General features: G+C 39.1%; 1 protein-coding gene across 3 annotated transcripts in view; it reads left to right on the top strand.

The window, feature by feature from the left end:
• Armh3 (armadillo like helical domain containing 3) overlaps positions 1 to 18,685 on the top strand; it is a 176,025-nt gene that overhangs the window by 126,098 nt on the left and 31,242 nt on the right. For all 3 annotated transcript variants that reach the window (XM_040273589.2, XM_040273592.2, XM_005333641.5), the window contains one exon: positions 17,115 to 17,193. In XM_040273589.2, coding sequence (XP_040129523.1) covers positions 17,115 to 17,193 — 79 coding nt within the window. The remainder of the gene's footprint in view (positions 1 to 17,114; positions 17,194 to 18,685) is intronic.

Here is an 18,685-nt window from a genome sequence, read left to right on the forward strand (position 1 = left end):
GCATTTTGATGCTGTTTCACTCCCCATTGGAGTAGGTGTTTACATGTCTTACAGCTCTTGGCAGTAAGGTGTTTTGCTCAGGCCCCTTTGTGGGATTAAAGGTTCTTCTTTGTGTTTCTCGCTGAGGATCTTCCCAAATGGATATTATTATCTTATAAGCCAAAAGAGAACCAAAGAAACTCTTATAAATAACAAGCAGCTGCAAAGCAGAGCCATTTAGTACCTTCAATGTGTTTGGTGGCGAACAGAGACTAGTGTGGCTTTCAGTGAGGCAGCTGCATCACCAGCTAGAGACTGACAAGGCAGAGGGCTGCACAGCACAGGTGAGATCCCTGTACTCCCCTGGGAGACCTAAAGGCCTGCCTTCAACTAAGAAAACTATTTCCTGTTTACATTGTGTTTAGAGGGAGAAGGGATACAGAACCTGCCTTAGTCTCTCTCCAGAAGCATCTTTGAGTCAGCATGAGCAGACAGGACACCAACAGTAACAAAAGTTGTCCTGTTTCCCCTTTAGCCAGAAAAAAAAAAATGTAAAATGAAACCCTAGAAAAGGAGATGTACCTTTTTGCTTTAGTTACTGGAAAGTTTTAGCTGTTTATTTAATGAATGAACCTAATTAACTAGTATACTTTGTTTGTATAATTAGTAAATTGTGGATATTAGCCTCCATCTCTGTAAGAAAATGCGCCAGTACATTTCTTTACTTGCCTGATTAAAGCCATTGATATTTCAAACTCTCAAGCACCATCTTTGAAATACCTTCCCTGAGCACCCAGCTTGGGCTGAGTACCCTTCCTCTGTGCCTCCTTGGCAACCTTTGTCTATTCTTCGTCTTAGTCCTTCCCATTTCATAATGAAATTATATCTGTAGTAATGTCTGTTCTGCTAATTTATAAGCTCCTTTGTATCTAGGATCCCATTTTATTCATCTTCCCCATTGTCTGGCATAATGCCTGCATATGACAGGTATTCAGATGTTTGTCAAACAACCTGAATTATCAAGAGTCATAGGTGGTGCTGGCAAACCTATCACTTAAGATACCATAGGACTCTCTTCTGGAAACACAATGTTCCTTGACTATATGAGAAATAAGTCACGTTTCAGAGTAAGGAAAGAAGAGAAAATATAGAAATTCTCTTTTCTAAAGGGCATTTATAGGATAAACAAAGTTCTGTAATCACTTCAGATTATTCCTTTTGTAACATCACCTTTTCAGGAGGGGGGAAAACTTATGACTCTTTCTAGTATATTGGAGACAAAGCAACTAATAACTTCTTTGTGAGCATAAAACAATCAGATGCAGCCTCCTGTAGAGACAGTCTGCTAGAGCCACTGCCTCACCCTCCACACGGGTTTCATTTTCTTATTCTGGAATTTCATAGACTCTCCCTTAAAGACCTTCATCTTGTTGCACTATTATGATGAATGATTGGGGCTGGCTCTCACCCCCTGCTTTACTAGCTATTACTGGAGGTACTGTCAAAGAATTGGGCCCCAAATTTCTCCTCCCATTAAGTCCTCTCCTGGGCAGCACTGCTTGGTTCTGAGTAGTAGCCATCTAGTTTCAAACCCCTCCTTTTCTCACCTCCCACTGCCCTTGAATGGAAGGGAACTGCAGGTCCTGTTGCAAACAAAGAGCTGTGGGAGAAAGTACAGTTGAAAATCACTTTCTACCACAGCTCTTTGTTTGCTTTCTTCTAGTCCTCCAGAGAAGGGCCTGTGAATACATGTTCTATAAAACCTCTGGCAATTTCAGTGGCAGGCCTATTTTGTGTCATTTATACTTCTTCTTTTTTAAAATATTTTTCTAGTTGTAGATGGACACAATATGTATTTATTTATTTTTAATGTGATGCTGAGGGTCAGACCCAGTGCCCCACCCTTGCAAGGCAAGCTCTGCTTCTTTAATTGGCCAAGTATGGCTGTCACCCATCAATATCTTCAGGAGGGCTGAGGTTGTGGCTCAGTGGTAGAGTGCTTGCCTAGCACGTGTGAGGCCCTGGGTTCGATCCTCAGCACCACATAAAAATAAATAAATAAAAAAAATAAATAAAAAAAAATATCTTCAGGATATCCCCTCTGTAATGAGTTAGAAATGTGTTGGTTTCTGGACTCAGGAGGAGCCTTACCTGCTTCTGTCTATTCTTATCTTCTCCTTGGAGTGACAGAATGTGGTATATAATGAGTATTGATTGATTCATTCATTCATTCATTCATTTTTGTGCTGGGGATTGAACCTAGGGGTACTCAACCACTGAGCCACATCCCCAGCCCTATTTTATATTTTATTTAGAGACAAGGTCTCACTGGGTTGCTTAGCACCTCACCATTGATGAGGCTGGCTTTGAACTCATGATTCTCCTTTCTCAGTCTCCCGAGCCGCTGGGATTAAAGCGTGTGCCACTTCGCCCGGCTTGATGAGTTTTTAAAATAATTTATATAATTTTTTAATTTATCTCCACAGCTACTCTTTTTTGTTTGTTTTTACTTTTTTTGGTACCAGGGATTGAATCCAGGGGTATTTAACCACTGAGCCACATCCCCAGCTCTTTTTAATATTTTATTTAGAGATAGGGTCTTGCTGAGTTGCTTAGTGTCTGAGGCTGAGATTGGCTTTGATCCTCCTGCTTCCATCTCCTGAGCTGCTGGGATTACAGGTATGTGCCACCCAGCTCCACAGCTATTCTTACACCCTTCCCCTTGTGAATGTTTGGTTGAATAAATACTCTCTGGGTCTCTGACTTAGTAGGTTGGCATTTAGTCAGTTTGGGAATTTCATTTTGTCTTTTGAAATTATTTGCAGAAAGAAATGGGGCCCAAAGGTGCTCAGGAGCTATTTGTAAATCTTAGGATAAATATCCATTTCCTCAAACAGTAGATATTGTTAAATAATAGATACTGACTAGATTGTTAAGAAAATCTTACCCTTTAGCCTTGATGCTAACTCATTAATAAAACTGATACTAAGGATGCCCTTAACATTGGAAAAGCATCATTCCTTGGTAATATTTCTTTTACTGAAGAGAAGTGAAGTTTTACCATTTTTGAGAGAGACCATCAATTTCACTAAGGCAAAATATTTAATTTTTTTATTTAGTAAACTGTCCCATTCTCTTTACCTTACTAATAGAACTAACTCAGCTCCCCTGTTTTTTACCACATCCATCCTCTCCTCCCTTAAGGGTTTTTTCTCTAGCCAACCTCACTACCTGCTCTCAGTAGCCACACACCAAGTTCTTATAGGAAAACACTTGTCTTAGGTTTCAGAACAATATAGTCATTGCCAGAGCAAGTGAAAGCAGCCTGTATTTTCAAAGCTGACAAGAATGGTGATGCTCTCAATCACAGTGGGCAGGCAAGCAGCCAGGGCCCAGCAATACCACATCTCAGTGGTTAGCACCTGCAGGCTCAGAGCTGACAGTGCGCTGTAATAAGATTCATCTCTGTTCACTTAACTGATGTGGACTTTATGGTAAATGTTCGCCTGCTTAATTGCTTTGGCAGTCTTGCTGATTGCCTTTCCTGAGGAGTTCTTAAAGATTCCCTTGGGATGGAGGATAAACCTCTTTCCATGTCTTTTAATTTCATTCTTTTCTTGGACTACTTGAAAAGCAGTACATGATCCATATGGCCTATCTCTCCTGTGCATGAACATCAGGGCCATTCCTGTTTTGTATGAGATCTGTATTTCCCATACTGGACCACTGAGAACTCTTGACAGCCACTTTTTGTGCACACAAGATCCTTATCTCTTCTTCTCCACCACTGAAGTATATGTGTGGTTCTACTAATTTAGTGTGTGTGGGATCCGTACGCCTTTTTATCTGGCTGGTATGGGATCTACAGAATATTTCCTTTCCTTCCCAGTCTAGTGTGTGATCCACTAAAAATTTGCCTCAGTTTTTGAATTGGTAGAAAAAGTTTTGCCCTTCTATCCTTCCTATTCTTAATTGTAAATAAATTGATTAATTGGGCTAATGAGAATGAGATGTACTTAAAATATTTCCAGTTTTTCTCATGCCAGTTTTTTTTGGTACCTGGGATTGAACTCAGGAGCACTCGACCACTGAGCCACATCTCCAGCCCTATTTTTTTATATTTTATTTAGAGACAGGGTCCCACTGAGTTGCTTAGCACCTAGCTTCTCCTGAGACTGGCTTTGAACTCGTGATCCTCTTGCCTCAGCCTCCCAAGCCACTGGGTTTAAAGGCATGTGCCACTGCACCAGACTCTCATGAAGTTTCCAAGTCATATTCAAAATATTGAAATGTTTCTCATTAATTAAGATTAGATTACTTCTTGAGATTTCAAGCAGATCTCCACCGCTTTAGAATTCTTCCTAGGGGGGCTGGGGATGTGGCTCAAGCGGTAGCGCGCTCGCCTGGCATGCGTGCGGCCCGGGTTCGATCCTCAGCACCACATACCAACAAAGATGTTGTGTCCACCGAGAACTAAAAAATAAATATTAAAAATTCTCTCTCTCTCTCTCTCCTCTCTCTCACTCTATCTTTAAAAAAAAAAAAAAAAAAAAAAAAGAATTCTTCCTAGGTATGCATTAGGATTTTCTTGTGTCCTGAAGAGGGGCAGAAAAATCTAATACCCATTTTTTCATATGACCTCTTTTATTCCTTTATATTCTCTAGGTGTTTCTGAGAGTGTAGAGGGACCTTGCTTCTGGAGATAGAAAACCCTGGGCCAAACCAATGCCAAAAGTTTTCATTTTGTAGTCCCAGGAACTCTATCAGCAATTTCTGACCTCCACTATAGACAGGGAAAAGGGAATCTGAAGCACACAGTAATGGAATCTGTGCATGGGTAGGTATGGATATTGTGTCTTTAGGAAACTTTTGGAGCTTCTGTTCATTCACTGAGAGAAATATTTAATAAAAAGCAGACATATCAAGGGGGCTACATTAAGTCATGCCTTTTATGGAATGTAGCTCGTTCATTTTACTTTTGTGGTTCTTTCTTTATTTTTCTGGTACTAGGAATTGAACCCGGGGCTTACTGCATTCTACTTGAAGTACTTGCTCTACCACTGAGCTAATCTTCATGTATTTGTTTAAATTTTATTTTGAGACAGGGTCTCCCTAAGTTGCCCAGGCTGGTCTTGAACTTGTGGTCTCCTACCTCAGTCTCCTGAGTAGCTGGGATTCCAGGTGTGCCCCGATCACTTTTTGTGGTTCTTTCAATTCCTGTGGTCCATTCTCCCTTTACATTTGTTGGACTGAAAAAATGTCAGACTGGTGTCCTAAACGAGGAAGAAATTCTATTCCTCTCTTGTGGCAGTTCAGGGAAGGGTAATTTAACCAAAGTGCAAAACTCTTGGCATTTTACTTGGCTCGAATCTATGATTTGGCCCACAGTAACTAGAAATTAGCTTATTTTTAGGGCAGTGTGATGGTATACACCTGTAGTCCCAGCTACTGGGAAGGCTGAGTGGGAGAATCACTGGAGTCCAGAAGGTTAAAACCAGTCTAGGTAACATAGTAAGACAGTGTCTCAAAACAGTAGGAAAAAAAAAAAGGCATTAGTTTGTTTTTCAAGTAAAGTAGCTATCACCAGTTGCTTAATTTTCAGTAGGTGATGAGATAGAAACCTACATTGGGCAGAATAAGGCATCAAGGTAGGAATCCCATATTGCCAAAATACATATTCATGCACACAGGTTCAGAAAAGGAGTCAGCTTCTTCTCAGGCCATGTTCTTATACATTTCATACACTGTAACCCTCTCCTATTCCTCTCCAATTTAATGAATTATGAACCTTTATCCATCTAATGCAGAGCCTTTATGAAAATGTAGTCGAGTAGGTGAATAACTTATCAGGTGTGACATGTGTTTTTCTCCTAAAAATCAAAGGGAACACTAACTCAAATTATTTCTGTGTTAAAATACCAAGGCTCTTAAGATGTAGCTAGTGATCTACATTTTTGTTTCATTCCCTTCAACCAGAAAAGTTATGCACAAATGAATCAAATTTTCTTTAGTATTTTCTTAAGCCAGTTTACAAAATTGGATCATTGAGTAAAGCAAGCAACTAGGATACACCAGCTAGTAGTAAGTTGCTCACCCTTCTGGGTGGTTGTCAAAATGCCCCCCTATAATAAGGTTCCATTTTTGTGTCTTTGGTCCTGAAAAGAATGGCTATAGGAATAGTAGTATAATAAAGGGAATTTTAATTGGCACGAAAGGGGTGAGACCTAGGACTTATAGAATAAATTAGAGGAACACCCTAACAGGTCAGTTTTTTTTTTTTTTTTTTTTTTTGTACTGAGGATTGAATCCAGTGTTGCTCTACCACTGAGCTACATCTCCTGTCTGTTTTTCTTTCTTTTCTTTCCTTCTCCTTTCCCCTCCTCTCCCCTCCCCTCTCATCCCCTCCTTCCCTCCCTCCCTCTGTTCCTTCCTTCCCTCCCTTCCTTAAGTTCTAAGTTTTTGAGGATCTTGCTAAATTGCTAAAACTGACCTTGAATTTGTGATCCTCCTGCCTCAATCTCCAGAACTAGGATTACAGACACCCTGTCCTGCTAGTTGATAAAGTTTTGAATAGATAGTTTCAAAATGAAAAGGTTAGAAGGAATTCTTATTCGAGGTTTTATTTTGTTAAATGTTAATCAGCACAGTCTCTGAGGCTTATAATGCACTGCTATTAACAGACATCAAGGGAAATTGCTTTTTTTGTTTTTTGAATTGGTTGGGCTGAAGATTCATTGGCTCCATGAAGAAAAAAGCTTTACTACTGTGTGAAATGGGAGTATGTGAGGTAGTTCTGAAGATGAAAAGAAATGTTAGTGTAAAATTAAATAATGCAGCCTCAGATGACATTACACCACTGCCACATACCACTCAGTCATACCTTTACCCCTTCTCAGAAGCCAGTATGTTTGAAGGTTTCTCCTTCAATAAAAACAGTTATGATTATGATAGTTTTTTGTCTTTAATACCCAGATACCTGAGAATATACTCTGTAGTGTATTATGTAGTATATTACTGAAATTATCTAAAAAAAGAAAAAGTTGGGGCTGGGCATGTGGCTCAAGTGGTAGCGCACTCACCTGGCATGCGCGAGGCACTGGGTTCGATTCTCAGCACCACATAAAAATAAAATAAAGATATTGTGTCCACCTAAAACTAAATAATAAATATCAAAAAAAAAAAAGAAAGAAAAAGAAAAAGTTGCTTTAAAAAAGTTCCTTTAGGCCAGGTGTGGTGGCGCATGCCTCTAATCACAGTGGCTAGGGAGGCTGACAGGAGAATCACAAGTTCAAAGTCAGTCTCAGCAAAAGCCAGGTGCTAAGCAACTCATTGAGACCCTGTATCTAATAAAAATACAATATAGGTCTGAGAATGTGGCTCAGTGGACAAGTACCCCTGAGTTCAATCTCTGGTGCCCCCCCCAAAAAGTATTTTTAGGGCAAATTAGATAGTATGTAGGAAAACAAAGAGGAAAGTTTTACAGAGGAAATGCAACAGATAAAGAAACTGGTACTCAGAAAGAGGTTAGTCTTTTGCCCAAAGCCATATAGCTAGTAAGGGAAGGATCAGGATTTTACCTCAGGATTTTACCTATTTCCTTGCTTTTCCTATTATACATGCAAAAAAAGTGTTACAGTTCATGAAAGCAATAGTATTTTAACTGGACCTTCAAGGAAAGGTAAGTCTTAGGCTTTTTAGTGGTGAAGAGAAATAGTATTCTATGTGAAGAGAAATAGCATCCTATGTGAAGACAACTTGGTAAACAAAACCAAGACACCTAAGGCTGGGCATCTGGAATCCCAGCTACTCAGGAGTCTGAGGCAGGATTCCTTTTTTTTTGTGTGTAGGGGGGTGTGGGGTATGGGGGGTTGCATTCAGTGGCGCTCGACCTTCTCCTCTCCCCTCCCCTCCTGTCCCCAGCCCTATTTTGTATTTTATTTAGAGACAGGGTCTCACTGAGTTGCTTTGTGCCTCACTGTTGCTAAGGCTGGCTTTGAACTCTCGATCCTCCTGTCTCAGCCTCCTGAGCCACTGGGAGTACAGGCATATGCCCTCAGGATTCCAGTTTTGAGGCTAGTCTCAGCAACTTATCAAGACCCTGTCTCATAATATGAAAAGGAATGGTGATTTAGCTTAGTGGTAGAGTGACCCTGGATTCAATCATGAGTACTGCAAAAAACAAAAAGGAAAAAAAAATCCAACTTAACATGTTTAACACCCATTTGAGAATAATAGATTCTCATGAGATTAGAACTTAAGACCCAGACTTTGGGCTGGGGTTGTGGCTCAGCAATAGAGTACTCTTCTAGCACATGAGAGGTCCTGGGTTCAATCCTCAGCACCACATAAAAATAAATAAATTAAATAAAGGTATTGTGTCCAACTACCACTAAAAAATAAAATGTCAAAAAAATTTCTAAAAAGACCCGAACTTTTTACCAGGCCTAATCAGATTCTTTAATGTAATTCTGGTAGCCTTCAAGGAATAAGTTTAGGGTGAAGTGTTCTAAGATTTTATCTTGCCAGTTTATACCATGATGACTATACCAGTCATATTTCCTTCTTCCTTGAAATGAGAACTACTAGGAACTTTTTTTCTATAAACAAACGTTACCTTTTCCCCCACTTCTGCCTGAAGAATTTACATAGCAGACTTTATAGACTGCCTCCTGCAGATATCTCATGAATGAAACAGTCACTATGTTCTGGTTTTCCAGATGAAACTATTATTTATTTATTGCTTCATTAAAGACCTTTAGATGCGTCTGTCCATAAGATATCACTCAGATCATGAAAAATTGCATCTTTGGAAGATTTGCTATAGATGTGTATTGGTTATAAGGAAGAATCTTCACTTTTAAGCTTTATTGCTTATATTTTAAATCTTCACTTTTCTCTTAAGCTCTATTGCTTACATTTTAAAGGTTATACACACACACACACACACACACACACACACACACACACACACACACACACACACCTTGATCAAGTGGAACATCCCTGCCTCAGCTATCAACTACCTAGCACTTGGGAAAAGAGAAGTGTTTTGCAGAATCATGAGTCAAGAGAATAAGTTAAAAATGGACCAAGAAATCTCCAGCTAGTTTGCTACTCAGTCTTGCTAGTCCATCTGTCCACTTCATTTTATTTCAGTTTGTGTAAGTGACCCCTGTCTTCAGCAGTCAGAAGTTGACATTAGCATTTTGGAAGGTGGCCCAGATTCCTGCCCTTAAAGATGCTTTGGGCTCAGAGCCATCCTTCACTGTGGCTGGTTTTAGCAATTTCCCTTTACTATGACATTGTCCCTTTCCCTGTGGGACTTTCTAATTCAGTAGCATTAGGATTAGGAGGTCCACTACCAATACATAATACACTCTTTTATTTCTTACCTCATCCTTTCTACCCCCAAATAACAAATAAATAAAAGCCAAGGTTTATTTGTAGAAGACATTAGATTACTAAAAAAATAAAAAGAACCAGAAAGCTTTCCTTTAGCCCCCTGGTATGACATATGACTTTTTTTTTTAAAGTTTTGAAGAAGAAAAAACCTAACTATCTTCAGGGACAGTTCTGTTCCTTCTTTGGAGCATTGTTGTTCACTTCTGAACCACCTTATCTCCTAGGATGAAGATAAAATATTATTGTTGTTTTCCTAGTGTGGGAGACTAGCTGATGATCATGGATCTTCAGAAGCAAAAGCTTAATTTTATAAGACTAGACAGAAACCTTTGTAGACTTTTGTTTATCCTTCCTTCAGTTTGTAAAATTGAATCTGCTGATGTGTCAAGCATTTTGCTGAAGACCTAAGAATATATTGATGAGCAAAATAAACTTGGTCCCTGATCTCATGGAGCTTTTAGTCCCAGGTTCAGGAAAGCTGGAGATTTGGCTAGAATTTATATTCTGTTTCTCATTAAGTTCTACTTCAGTATTTTCCTTGGGCCTTTTTTTTTCTTTTTGTTTTTTAAATACATTTATTCTATTTATTCCTTTGTATGTGGTGATGAAGATTGAACCCAGGGTCTCACATGTGCTAGGCAAGCACTCTACTGCTGAGCTATAGTCCCAGCCCCCCTTGAGCTTTTCTTTGGGCCTCGTTATTTGTATTTTTAAGTTCTCTTCCTAATGCTGGATGGTTGGCTTTCTGAATAATGTGGACAGCACCAATGACTGCTTTAAAAAAAAACCCAAAACAAAAAACAAGGAAGCTAGCCAGGTGTGGTGGTACATGCCTAGACAATATAGTGACACCTCATGTTTAAAAAAAAAAAAAAAGAAGTCAAGGGTGTTGAGAATAATTAGAACCAATCTTCCTTTCTTCCTCCCTCATTTTTTTTTCCTCCCATTAAGTTAACCCCCAGCGTTCTATTCCAAGAACCAAAACTTGACATCTTTTGCACATGCTGAGCTTTTTCCCCCCACTCTGAGAACTGGGGGAAATTTCCTTAAATTAAAAGTTCAGGGCTGATGATATAGCTTAGTTGGTAGAGTGCTTGCCTCACATGCACAAAGCCTTGGGTTCAATCTCCAGCACCACACACACAAAAAAAGTTCAGCATTTGGCACTGGCATGGTAGCACATGCCTGTACTCCCAGTCACTCAGGAGCTAAGGCATAAAGTTATAATTTCAAGGCCAGCCTCAGCAGCTTGTGACAGCCCATCTCAAAATAAAAAGAGACTGGGGTGTAACTCAGTGGTAGAGTACCCTTGGGTTATATTTCCCATATACCCCCAGTTTTTTAATTTAAATTTTAAAAAGAAGTTCCCTTGGTGATTATATTACCCTAGGATCTGTAAGTTATATGTATATATCTGGCTTCTTTTCATGGTTTCAGGATTTATGCATGTTTTAGTATTTCATTCCTTTTTACCCATACCATATTTTATAGGGGGTTTTCCTCCTCCTCCTCCTCCTCCTCTTCTTCCTCTTCCTCCTCTTCTTCCTCTTCCTCCTCTTCTTCCTCTTCCTCCTCTTCCTCTTTCTCCTCCTCCTCCTCTTCTTCTTCCTCTTCCTCCTCCTCTTCTTATTCTTCCTCTTCCTTCTCTTCTTCCTCTTCCTCTTCCTCTTCATCTTCATCTTCCTCCTTCCTCTTCCTCCTCATCCTCTTCATCTTACTCCTCCTTTCTCTTCCTCTTCCTCCTCTTCCTCCTCCTCTTCTTCCTCTTCCTTCTCTTCTCCTCCTTTCTCTTCCTCTTCCTCCTCTTCCTCTTCAACTTCTTCCTCCTCCTTCCTCTTCATCTTACTCCTCCTCCTCATCTTCCTCTTCCTCTTCTTCTTCTTCCTCTTCCTTCTCTTCTCCTTTCTCTTCCTCTTCCTCCTCTTCTTCCTCTTCCTCTTCCTCCTCTTCTTCCTCTGCCTCTTCCTCCTCTTCTTCCTCTGCCTCTCCTCTTCCTCCTCCTCCTTTCTCTTCCTCCTCCTCCTCTTTTCCCCCTCTTCCTCTTCCTCTTCTTCCTCCTATTCCTCCTCTTCCTCTTCTTCTTTCTCTTCTTCCTCCTCTTCCTCCTTCTTCCTCTTCCTCCTTCTTCCTCTTCCTCCTCCTCCTTCCTCCTCTTCCTCCTCTTCTTCACCTTCACCTTCCTCTTCTTCCTCCTCTTCTTCCTCCCCCTCTTCCTCTTCTTCTTCTTCATCTTCCTCCTCCTCTTCTTCATCTTCTCCTCCTCTTCCTCCTCCTCTTCTTCATCTTCCTCCTCCTCTTCCTCCTTCTCTTCTTCATCTTCCTCCTCCTCTTCTTCCTCTTTCTCCTCTTCCTCTTCCTCCTCCTCTTCTTCATCTTCCTCTTCTTTCTCTTCTCTTCTTCCTCTTCATCTTCCTCCTCTTCTTCCTCTTCATCTTCTTCCTCCTCCTTCCTCCTTTTCCTCTTCTTCCTCTTCTTCCTCCTCCTCCTCCTTCCTCTTCTTCCTCTTCCTTCCACGGCTTCCTGTTGCATGTGAGGCAAGTACTTTACCACTGAGTTACACCCCTAGTCCCCCTTCTTTTTTATTTTTTCTATAACATTGTTGTTGATCTGCTCCTCAGTTGATGGACATTTGTGTTGTTTCCATATTTTGGCTATTAGGAATAATGATGCTTTGAACATTTATGTACAAGTTTTGTGTGTGGACATATATTTTTATTCTTTTGGATATATTCCTAGGGATGGACTAGGTCATGTGATAACTCTGTTTAACATCTGTGGAACTGCTGAGCCATTTTCCAAAGAAGCTGTGTCATTTTACAGTTCCACCAGTCATATAGGAGATGCTAATTTCTCCAAATCCTTGCTAACACCTACTATTTTTTTTTTCACTATACTAGTGTCCGGTGGGTATGAAATGGTATTTTATGGGTTTTGGTGTTTGTTTGTTTTTTCAGGACCAGGGATTGAACCCAGGGGTACTCAACCACTGAGCCATATCCCCAGCCCTATTTTAGTACTTTATTTTGAGACAGAGTCTCACTAAGTTGCTTAACACCTAGCTAAATTGCTGAGGCTGGCTTTGAACTCAAGATCCTCCTGCCTCCGCCTCTGCCTCTGGGGCAGATTTGCAATGGCCTTAGGCCTGGCTATCTTATGGTTTTGATTTGCATTTAAAATCCTTAATGACTAATGTTGTTGAGCGTATTTTCACATATATCAAATCTTTTGCTCCTTTAAATAATTAGGTTACTTTCTTTTTTATTGTTGAATTGTAGGAATTCTTTATATATTCTGGCTTTAAATTCCTTATCAAACAATGGACTTGCAAATATTTTCTCCTATTCTGTAGGTCCTCTTTTCACTTTCTTGATGGGTTTTTGCCACACAAAATCTTTTAAACTCAGCGAAGTCCAAATAGATCACTTTTTATTTTGAAGCATCAATCAGGTTCATTTGCTTCTAGGCTGTGGTCATCCCTGACAGTAAACTCAAACTTCACCCTCTGAGTGTTTCTCTGAGTGAAAAACATATTTGACAAAATGTTTGGTTACAAAATTCTTTTCCACCTTGGATTTACACCAAGCTTCAATCTTTTTTCTTTTCTTTTTTTAAAATATTTTTTGTAGTTGTAGATGGACAGAATGCCTTTATTTTATTTGTTTATTTTTATAATAACAAATATACGGTGCTGAGGATTGAACCCAGTGTTCACGCATGCTAGGCAAGCACTCTGCCACTGAGCTACAGCCCCAGCCCCCAAGCCTCATCTTTTTTTTCTAATATTTTTTTTAGTTGTAGATGGGCACAATATCTTTATTTTATTCATTTTTTAATGTGATGCTAAGGATCCAACCCAGTGCCTCACACATGGGAGGCAAGTTCTCTACCACTGAGCCACAACCCAGTACCCCCAAGCCTTAGTCTTAACAGACAGATATTATGTCTGCTCCTCTTGTTATTCTCTAGAAAAATTAGTTTTCAGAACTCTTCTCCTGACCCATTTCTATCCTGTTTGATTTATTCACTCATTGAATATTTATTGAGCACCAGCTGTGTGCCAAACATTTGACATTGCTTTTCCAGGTTTTTATTATAGTATATACAGTTACATAAATGTTATATATTTATTTTATATATCATATAAATATTGTAAGAACCCTCTCAAGGTTTAGTCATTCTTTCAGCAAACTTTTTTTTTCCCCCAATACTTTTTTAGGTTTCAATTGAACCTTGATGCTCTGCCACTGAGCTATATCCTCAGCCCTTTTTTATTTTTTATTTTGGGATAGGGTTTTGCTGAATTGTCCAGGCTGGCCTTGAACTCGAAGTTTCTGCCTCAGCTTTCTGAGTAGCTGGGATTATAGGAGAGTACCATTGCTCCCAGCTTCTTTCAGCATAACTTTATTATATGCCTATAATGTACTATTCCCAGGTACTACGCTAAGTGTGATTGTTACAACTTTTTCCTTTGGTGAGATACATGGTTTGCCAAGAATCAGAATAACAAATGGTCAACCAGCCAAATTATGATTTTTCAGGCATGGTGGTGCACACCTATAGTCCCAGCTACTTGGGAGGTTGAGATGGAAGGATCTCCCAGGAGTTCAACACCAGCCCAGGCAACATAATAAGACCATGTCTTATTGTGAAAATAAAATAAAATAACAAGCTATGATATTTTTTAAGCTTCTGCCTTATTACTATTATTACTTGCATTAGATAAAATGGGTCTATAATTTTTTTACTATCAATGGATATCATATTAAAAGGAAATGTTGATTTCTGTTATGCTCTGTCATGCACACACTTTTTTTTTTTTTTTTCTTACGGAGGAGGGTACCAGGGATTGAACTCAGGACCACTGAGCCACATCCCCAGCCCATTTTGTATTTTATTTAGAGACAGAGTCTCACTTAGTTGCTTCTCGTCTCGCTGTTGCTGAGGCTGACTTTGAACTCTCAGTCCTCCCATCTTAGCCTCCAAAGCTGCTGGGATGTGTGCCACTGGCATGCACACACATTTTAATAAACTTTTTCCTTTGGAATAATTTTAGATTTATAAAGAAAAAGAAATTGATACTATACTTCATGTACTTTATTTTTAAAATTTTAAAAAATACCACACATCTATTTCATGAGTGTTTTACTACATTTTTTGTTAAAAACATTCCCACAACTTGTGAGCATGCAAAATAAAATATAATAAGTACTCTCAAAAAAAAAAGTGCAAAGATAGTGTACAGAGTTCCTATGTACCCTTGGCCTACTTTTACTCATCTTATATTAACATAGTACATCTGTCAACAAAAGAAACTGCATTGTTACATCACTGTTAACTAAAACTCTGTATTTTACTTAGACTTCACCAGTTTATTTATTAATATTCTATTTCTATGTACAGGATCCAGTCCAGGGTACCATGCTATATTTAGTTGTTGTATCTCCCCAGTGTCCTCTAGTCTGTGACAATTTCTCAAGTCTTATTTTTCAGGACATTCACAATCTTAAGGAGGACTGAGATGCTGTGGAATGTCCCCTGCCTGGATTTGTCTGATATTTTTCTTACGTTTAGATTAGGGTTATAGCTTTTGGAAGAAAACAACAGAGGTGAAGTGCCCTTCTCATGATATTACAATAGGGGTTACGTGAAATTCCCATGATATCACTGGTGATGTTAACTTTTATCATTTGATTAAATTAGCATTTGCTAGGTTTCTTTACTGTAAAATTACTGTTTTGTCCTTTTGCTATCCTAAATAAGGCACTAAATCTAGCTCTTCCTTAAGGATGGAATTTAAACTTTACCTCCTATAGGAGAGAATATCTACACATGTTACTTGAATTATTATATTAGAAGGATTTGGTTTGGGTTGGGGACGTAGCTTAGAGGTAGAGTGTTTGCCTAGCATTTGCAAGGCCTTGTGCTCAATTCCCAGTACAGAAATTGAGAGAGAGAGAGAGAGAGAAAGACTTGGTTCTTTTACCCATTTTCTTAATTACTTATTTATATCAGAATGAACTCCTGTGAAACCTTGATTTAAAACCCAATATTCTTTCTGCTGCACCTGGCTAGAAATGACAAGAATTTATCTCAAGATATTGGTTTCAGGGAAATATATTTATTTCAGATTTTAGACATTTTTGAGGTGGGGCTGATAAGACTTGGTAACCTTGGAAGCTAGGGAGCGATGCAGCAGGGGTGTTTGAAAAATGATAACTCAGATTTTGGGTTGAATGGTTGGGATTAAAATTTGGGGTTGAACTGAATGCAGTAGTGCACACCTCTAATCCTGACTACTCTGGAATCTAAGGCAATGAGAATCACAGATTTGAAGCCAGCCTCAACAATTTAATGAGACCACATCTCAATATAAAAAATAAAAAGGGGGGGCTGGGGTTGTGGCTCAGCGGTAGAGTGCTATGTGAGGCCCTGGGTTCGATCCTCAGCACCACCTAAAAATATAATTAAAAATAATAATTGATTGGATAGAGAGAAAGGATGGGAGAGGAGGGGAGGAGTAGGAGGGATAGGAAGGGCAACAAAATAGAATAGACAATATGATGGATGTATGTACATTCCATGTGTGTATTATATGTCAAAATACATTATGCTGTCATGTATGACTAAAAAAAATAATAAATCGTTTGGTAAAAAAGTAAAATAAAAATAAAATAAAATAAAAAAATAATAATAAAGGTACAATACCTTTGTGTCCAACTACAACTAAAAAATAAATATTAAAAAAAAATAAAAATTAAAAGGACTTGGGCTGGGGTTGTAGTTCAGTGGTAGAGCCCTTGCCTCGAGCCTGTGAGGACCTGGGTTCAATTCTCAGCACCACATAAAAATAAATAAATAAAGAGATTGTGGCCATCTACAACTAAAAAAATAGATAGATAGATAGATAGATATAAAGGACTGTGAATGTACTTCAGTGGTGGAACACCTTGGATTCAATCCCTAGTAATGACCAAGGGGGTGGAAAACAGAGATTAAAACTATATACTAAAAAGTGTGAACATTGTTTGTAGCCTTGATGAAGGTGAGTTTCTTGAGAGATTGTATTTAGCCTATTTATTGAACCAACATTCTCAGAGTCTTGTTCTCCCAAGTCAGAGCTGAGAAAAACAACTTCCCTTTCTTTTCTTTTTTTTTTTTGTAAAGAGAAAAAGTTTATTATGTATTTATTTTACAGTAGAATGCATTTTGACATATTGTACCCAAATGGAGCATACTTCTCATTCCTCTGGCTGTACATGGTGCAGATCACTCCAGTAGTGTAATTATACATGTATATAGGGTAATAATGTATTGTCTCATTCTACTGTCCTTCCCATCCCCACTGCCCCACTCCTTCTTTCACTCCCCTCACAACTTCCCTTTTTGATTGAAACATAAGGGCCCTCTGGCAGCCAGCATCCTTGGTCCTGTTTCTTATCTGAAGGACTCACATGGTTTTTCTTTGTTTAGCTTGTTTGGTTGTGGATTTTTCTGCTTCATTTGCATAGCAGAGATGCTTGATTCTGTCCTCTAATAAATTATTAAACTCTTCCTATTCAAAGTTGTTAATTCACTTCCATTTGTAATCTCATGATTAGTAAGAAGACAATTACCTTCTGACAATCACTCCCATGATCTAGTACTCTAAGCCAGAGGGTACTCAATCCTTGTTTTTAACCAGTTTATCCTCTTCTCCCATCTGGTACTATATTAATTTTAATTCTTTGTTTCAGAGCCATCATCAACCACTTTAACCCCAAAATTGAGTCCTATGCTGCTGTGAATCACATATCCCAACTGTCAGAGGAGCAGGTAAGCCATTACTCTTCTCAGAGTGACCTAGTTGGTGGCTAGGATCAATCAGTTGCCTTCTCTCTGGTGGCAGGTGATTCTGTGACTGAACAGGAATGGCAAGAGCCAGGCCGTTTGAGAGGAATTAGTACAGGATTGCTTGAGAGTACTTAAAATAGCAAGTAATATCTTCTGCATTTGTGCCATCTGCACGGTTTGTTTAATTACATAGGAGAAATATAGTTGAAAATTTGGTGAATTATTGTTTTAGAGTGGGTGATAAATCATTACTTTTTAAAATCTTAGAGTCATTTTTGATTTTTGAAAGTAAGAAAGGAGATCTTAGAAATGTATAAAACTGCCAATTAGAAAAACCCTTAGTTCAGCTTAATTTGAAGCTTTTGGGCTCATTAAAACATGAGCCCTTTTTGGGACAGATTTTCCTTAGTAATTGAGTTCCCTTTGCCTTGAGCAATTATTTTCTGAGCAGGCTTTTTTATGGTATGGACTGAGATGGAAATGCAGAGAGCTTGTGTTTTGCTTTACTTGAATCTGGCCTGATTTCCCCTTCTCCCAAAGTGCCTGCACTCAGCTCTACATTATATAAAAGTACAGATGGGGCATTAGCATGGCATAGGGTTGAACCTGATGTTTCATTCTGAGACACTTGAGTCCATTTTTAAAAGCAGAAAATAAGATATCTTCTTCACATGATTCCCCTTCCTTTCTTCTCATCCTCCTCCCAAGTTGGAGGGGCCAGGGTATGGATTCCAAGCCAATAAGAAGACCACATATGCTCCTTTCTCCCTTGCTTGCCAATGCATCATTGTACCCCTTTTCTGAGCTTCTTCCTGACAGGACCAGCCAGCAGCTATGGTATGACCATGTGTTCAGTGTTCCTAAAAGCTATTCAGTTCACCCAATGAAGCACAAGGCAAGTTTTTTCCTAACAGACAGGCTTCTCAGTATTCCCCAGTGCTTCTTTCCTCAGCCAGATGGATAGTACTCTATTAGTCTGTCAGTTGTTCCCTTTGACATATTTGTTCTCTTTTGTGAGGCCAGCTGTGTGAATCCATCCTCACATTTAAAACTCTGTTATAAATGGCCTTTATTTTTTATTTTTTTTCCTTTCTGCCTATAGAGCAGTCCGGAGTCCTATTCTTTGATGCTGTGCTCTCTGTGAGGTGCTTCCTGTTGCTGCTATCTTTTTCTCTTGGACCCATTTGTGTCAGTTTCTATGTCATTTTTATGCAGAAGAATGCAACACCTTGAATTCTGAACAGTGAGAAAAGGGATGACTTTCCTACATCAGTGAGCTCTGGTTAGCCTAAAAGCTTTTTTAAAAAATAGGAAGACACATTTTCACTGTCAGCCACGTGCAGCATTCATCCCTAGCAGCTTGGGAAGGTCAGGCTGAAATCTTTCTCCAGCAGAAACAGCCACAGACCAATAATAAAAGCTCATTCTGGTGCATGAGACAATCTGGAAAAGGATGATTAGCAAGCACATGTCC

Source organism: Ictidomys tridecemlineatus, chromosome 1, assembly GCF_052094955.1.
Source record: "Ictidomys tridecemlineatus isolate mIctTri1 chromosome 1, mIctTri1.hap1, whole genome shotgun sequence".
NCBI classification, from domain to species: domain Eukaryota; kingdom Metazoa; phylum Chordata; class Mammalia; order Rodentia; family Sciuridae; genus Ictidomys; species Ictidomys tridecemlineatus.